Source organism: Acipenser ruthenus, chromosome 6 (genome assembly GCF_902713425.1).
Source record: "Acipenser ruthenus chromosome 6, fAciRut3.2 maternal haplotype, whole genome shotgun sequence".
Taxonomy (NCBI): Eukaryota; Metazoa; Chordata; class Actinopteri; order Acipenseriformes; family Acipenseridae; genus Acipenser; species Acipenser ruthenus.
Window position 1 is genome coordinate 2,783,760 of NC_081194.1, and position 6,122 is coordinate 2,789,881.

General features: G+C 39.2%; 1 protein-coding gene across 1 annotated transcript; it reads right to left on the reverse strand.

Moving 5' to 3' along the window:
* Window positions 1-896: 896 nt before the first annotated feature.
* Window positions 897-6,122, reverse strand: LOC117411142 (calmodulin-1). Its single transcript, XM_034018335.3, has 6 exons — window positions 5,969-6,122; window positions 4,494-4,524; window positions 2,787-2,930; window positions 2,605-2,711; window positions 2,096-2,231; window positions 897-1,557 (listed from the first exon to the last, which is right to left on the reverse strand). The coding sequence occupies exons 1-6, from the start codon at window positions 5,969-5,971 to the stop codon at window positions 1,529-1,531; spliced, it is 450 nt and encodes a 149-aa protein (XP_033874226.1). The 5' UTR covers window positions 5,972-6,122; the 3' UTR covers window positions 897-1,528.

The following is a 6,122-nucleotide window of genomic DNA, read 5'->3' on the forward strand; positions in this document are numbered from 1 at the left end:
GGGGACTGCAAGGAAAAATTATATATAATCTCATAACAGTGGTTGTTCTACCCTATTTGGGAAAGGGGATTTCAATATAAACATTTTACTACAAGTATTACACATTTTCTAATGCTTGTCCAATTACAGGCTGAATAAAACATGTGGGTTATTGGATTGGAATTACACTAGTATGGTGCCAACTACTGCCAATCTTAACCCCATTGTTGCCAGTGGTGTAGCTAAGAAGTGATTGACTCTCAACTTTGCACTTGATTTGCACAAGAAATGGCCCCGTCAAATAAATACCTACGCTTTGTGTATTTCAAGTAATAAACAATTCACCAAAATATGGGACGTCAGTACTGCAACTCAGATTACTGCGATCACAGCACTTAAGTCTGGAATTCAGTAAAACCAACACTTCTAGTTTGACTGGCAAACTAGTTCAGAAATAGTTTGCCAGCAACTAAAACTCCAAGTTGCACACCAGACAACTTCCTATAGACAAGTTCTTTCGACCACACAACTATAGCTACTGCATACCATTTTTGTACAATAAATATGTACTGTAGGTTGGCCATACACCAGTCACTGTATACACAAGCTTGCCAACACTGCAATATGCAGCTGCTGACATTTCCAAACCAAGCTACTCAAAACAAAGTAATCCAAGTCAAGCTTCATGTGAAGGAGGGTTTAAGGTAATTAGATAGTTTGCAATTCAGCCCTGCTAAATGTCTAACATTAACTTAAAACTAAAGGCCCCAGATTGTTTGTCGGACTGTTTTAAATGGTCTACCACCAACAAGTACCTCAGATGTCAAATTTACACCCTTCTCTGGTTAAAACTACTGCATATATACCTGAAAGAATTCTTTAACTAAATTGGCTGAACTTTAATACAGACAAGAAGGTTGGGTAAATTGTAAATTTTATTGGAAAACAAAAAATATACAACTTGGAATGGATCTTGAGGCATGTCTGCCATAAGCAGTTAAAAAAAAAAAGTGGGCAAACAAATTTTAAAAGCATAGTGAGAACAGAACAAAAGTTCTCTGGTACAGAACTGCAAATACAAAAAGAGTTAGTGTAAGAGTACCTGGATGATACACCCGTTTTGCAATAGTGCAAGGCTGAGAAATTTCATATATACTTTTTTCATAGTCCATGCAGAGTAACTACTCCACATTGTTTACATGCCAACATTGTTGCCAAGTGACATCCAACTTCAACAGGTATAGCAGGATGGTCTCACTTCAAGTTGTGGTAAATTCATTGTGCACAAAGTTTAGATGCAGTTCCAGATCATGCCACATACACCTGTTAACTTGAGCAATTCTTGACTCAAAACACAAGGACAGCAAAATAAGGAGGGACATGAAGACTTGAATTTTGAATTCTAAGTATTATACATGCATTTCCTTTGGACAGCGGGGGGGGGGGGGGGGGGGGCTGAGAGGGAGAAACATTTTACAGATAAAATTACAAAAAAAAAAAAAAAAGAAAGCAAATAAACAATTTTATACAAGAAATCTGTACAAGGCCTTCACTTCGCTGTCATCATCTGTACAAACTCTGGAAAGAGAACAAAAAAAAAATCTATTAGTACAACAAAAAAAATGAATCTGCTTACTGAATTCAAAAACAGCAGGTGTCCTACACTTCAAAATATTTACAGCTACTAGCCAAACCAACCGCTTTGGCCAACCTCCTCATCCTAAAAAAAAAAGTCAACTGCCTTTAAAAGGTTATTGAACATTTATGGCAGCCTAGCTTTATTATCTCTCCCCCAGCAACCTACATACTGCATCAATAGAGGTTTCAGTTGAAAGAAACCTCCAATTAAATGTCAATAGAAAATCAATTTATGGTATACGAAGAAACCTAGATAAAAGTACAATTTAATTGTAAAGATGCTGCAAAAGATACGTGCAGCATATAGGAAGATTTTATTGTACCATCAGTTTAACACAGCCTCAATTTCCTGTGGACTGCATAAATGTTGAAATGGCTTGGTTTAAGAGTATTGGCCCACTGCACAAGTACATTTACAAGTTATATAATTGAAACCTGAACAGGTTGTACACCCTTGAAACTCAAATGGAAGACATACCTTCATAGTTCACTTGACCATCGCCGTCAATATCTGCTTCTCTGATCATTTCATCAACTTCTTCGTCCGTTAGCTTCTCACCCAGGTTTGTCATTACATGACGAAGCTCAGCTGCACTAATGTACCCATTACCATCCTATAAATGAGAAAGACACAGCCACGTCACTCATGGGAGGGACAAAGTATGAAGTGTAATATTTTCATTCCCACTGCATGCCAGTGTTAGTTTTGAAATGCTGGTTTAACCCCCACCCCTCCCGCTGATTTGACTTAAGTATATAGGTTTAAAATCCCCATTCGTATAAGGCTTCACACAGAACACATTTCAAATCCACCACACCATGCCTATGTACAGAGACAGCTGGTTATCAAAGTACACATGACCCAACCGGGGGAGGGGGCATTTAGCTTTTGAAAGCCACATTTACATGGGTGCATAATTTTCAAGCTTTACACAAGAGCAAAAAAAAGCCACTTTCCTAAATGCAAGGATATTGGGATAGATTTACCTTATCAAATACACGGAATGCTTCTCGGATTTCCTCTTCACTGTCTGTGTCTTTCATTTTCCTTGCCATCATGGTCAGGAATTCTGGGAAATCGATGGTTCCATTACCTATGGCAGAAAGATTATGTAAAAATCACATGGATACAAAAAAAAAAAATTGTCACTGTAGATATTTGGACTCACCATCAGCATCTACTTCATTGATCATATCTTGCAGTTCTGCTTCGGTAGGGTTCTGACCTAGTGACCTCATAACTGTTCCCAATTCCTTTGTTGTAATGGTACCATCGCCATCCTTGTCAAATAGCGAGAAAGCCTCTTTGAATTCTGCAATTTGAGAGGACAATTAAGATTAGTATTAATATAAAATTCATGTGACTGCACCTTTAGAGATACTTCACCATATAAATTTGAAGACTGTCTTAAATCCATGGCCCACCAGCAACAGCAGATTACAGAAGAGAAGACATTTCTGCAGAAGTTGCTAGAAAGTTAGCTGGGGTTAAGAATTTAAAGTCAGCAGACGTGCCAAGCAGAGTTTCAAGATTAAAGTTTGTGACAATACTGTAGGCCCTTTGTTGTATTGAAACATTCATTCCACAGACCAAGCAGGAATCAAGTGGGGGTGGAGCAAAAACACCCCACAGTGACCTACTTTTCACATTGGTTATCATTCATGCTGGGTACAACATGGTTGATAATTCCCAGTTAAACAATACTCTGGGGTGGGGGGAATCCTGTACAGCAATAAATGCCCAAGAAACCCACTAGAGATGTTTGACTGCAGAGAGGATGGTTACTTCAAAACAGGATTTAAAATCACTTTAAAAACATGTATAACTCATTGGTGGAGTAGTTTAGGCGTACATTTAAAATTACTGACGTACCCTTAGAAAATTCAATCATAAGGTACATGGAAGTTTAGTACAAATCTTGAGAGCGGTAGCATTCCGAGTTGCACAAGTGGCATACAGGAACACACTTCAGCAGGTAGCACAGCAGCAAACAGGTGGTTACTGCATCACATGCCTCACTGCTGAAGCCATGTGGAGTATCCACAGACCTGCTCCTCATTCTGTTTTACCCTACACATTAAGGTGTACCACAAGTTCACTTAAATGAGTAACAGCTTGCCTTAAATCATGAATTGCTACCGGCCTGCTTTTAGAACACAAACAAGCATTGTATGTCTTCACAATACTGCTAAAGGAGGACCTCCCCTGTGGTAAACAGCACTTGTATTTACACATTAGTCAAAGAACTTGACCAATCCTACTTAACTTGCACAGTCAATAGTCCTTTCAGGCTAGGCACAATTTAGTGTAATGATTAACACTGACCAGACATTTGTACTGATCAATTCAATACCTCATTTTACAACGAACAGGGCAGACGGAAATAAGGCAATTGTATACAAGGGGCTCCTATCAAGCAGTGCTTAACTACACAGTATACCATGGAAGGCTTGACAAACTGTTTACCTTACCTATGACAGCATTAGGAATTAAAGTGTAGATCTGTTCAAAAGTGTACATTTTAGACGTCAATGCAAGATAAGAGTTTACAGGAGTTAACCTGTGAAGCCTCACATACAAAAGCATATTTCATGCAGGCCACCCTCATTCCTTTGCATTTTACTGTAATATTAGGGAGGAATAACAGACTGATTCTTATCACCATCTTAATGTAGGCCTCCATACCACAATTCTGAGAAGCCTTATCAGATTTTGTGATTCCTTTGAATTTGGTACCTCATCAGCCCCTCAAAGACAATGCTCTTGAAGACAACTTGTTCCTTGCAGGGAGGGTTCCATGCAGAGCCCCTGCTCGATTTCACAGTTCCTGTACTATCCTCCACCCCACCCCTTTTTTAAAACAAAAGGATCTTACCAGCGATCTGCTCCTCTGTCAGTTGATCAGCCTACAGGGGAAACGAGAAATGCAATTACTTAGCGTTTACATCAAAAAGACAGACAGGCTTGTTTCCTAATTGAAACGGAGCAGCACTGGAAACACTTCTTGTAGATGGCACAGGGGAATTCGTTTGCACAACCTAGCTGCTCCTGTACTACTCAACTATATTAGTCACACGGCAAACGCCCTAGAAAAGCTCCACAAAGTATTCGCGAGCACCAATTAAAACGATCAACACAGGCCTTGTGCGAGAAGTTATGTCTTCAAAGCGGCCTTTCTCAATATCTTCGGCGGGGTACCGACCAGAAGGAGGGTTAACCATTATTAACTATCAATTAATATTTCCAGCCGCCACTTAATTCTTATATAAATTATGGAAATTCAACTACACTGCTGTATAGTTTGAGTCAGGAACTGGATGGTTCAAATCCATTTGCTTTAAAACTTTTATGAGCATGCCCGCCTTTCTTTAGTGCACCACGCCTAACTGCGGATACAAGCACCTAGTCGAAAACACTCACATCACTGGCAAAATATGCATAACATTTAAATTCGACATGAATTGCAAGAGCGACACAAGCAACTGCAATTCAAGTTAAGTAATATTTAAGTCTTAACAAGAAGACATTTGACAATCGCGCTTTTACTTCTCGGTCAGGATCTATAACAAGCCTACCTTGCGTGGGTACTTTATAGGCGTGCTTGAGAAATAGCATTATCTGTTTAATGAAATGGAGCAGGTGGACGTGCTGATGTTTTGTGTACTGCTTAACTACTCACTCTTTCTGGTTACGTACAATCAATATAGGGGAAAAAGTGAGAGAAGCCGGGAGCAGCGTCCCTCTATTTTACTGCCTGCTCAAAATGTTTTTTTTTGTTTTTTTTTAAACACATTTTACAAAATTACCCGACTAGGTTAATAATTACGTAATGTAGGTATAGTAAAAATTTAAAATATGAAATTCCAAGAGACAACGTGGGCTTCTTTAACTATGAACATTCATGAGAGTAAGACTGAACCTCAACGCATTAGGTTTTACTATTTAGAGCTTATTTTGCTTAAAAAAAACAAGGTTTCACCCAAGTTGCTTGTCATGCAACGCAAACCGAAGTCAAACACTAAATCCAGCCCGGCTCACAGCGTTTCACAAAGACCAGACTTCCACCTTCACCGCGCCACAGCACCCTGACATTGCTTACACGTCACCACACAAGCTCAACGATGCTTAACAGACCAAGTCTAACCAGCAACAGTCCCGCTGCAAAAATCTTCATTACTTCAAACACAAAGATCCCCACCACTGTCAATAGCTCTGGCAGAGTATTATTTACTGTTGCCCATCCAAAAAAAGACTTTAGTCACCATCTATATATTTTGTTACTGTAAAAAAATATCCCCACTACCTTACAGTAAATGTTTTTAAATAATAATAAAAAAAAAAAATACTCACCATTTTATTATCCTAGTTTGTATCACTATAAACCCAGAACAACAATACTAACACTCCAGTTGATGAAGGCAGACTGACTCTAACCCGCCGTTAACTGTTCTTCATAAACGCCTCCCTCCGCCCTGTATCCCTCCGCCAGACTGCCTTTGCCCCA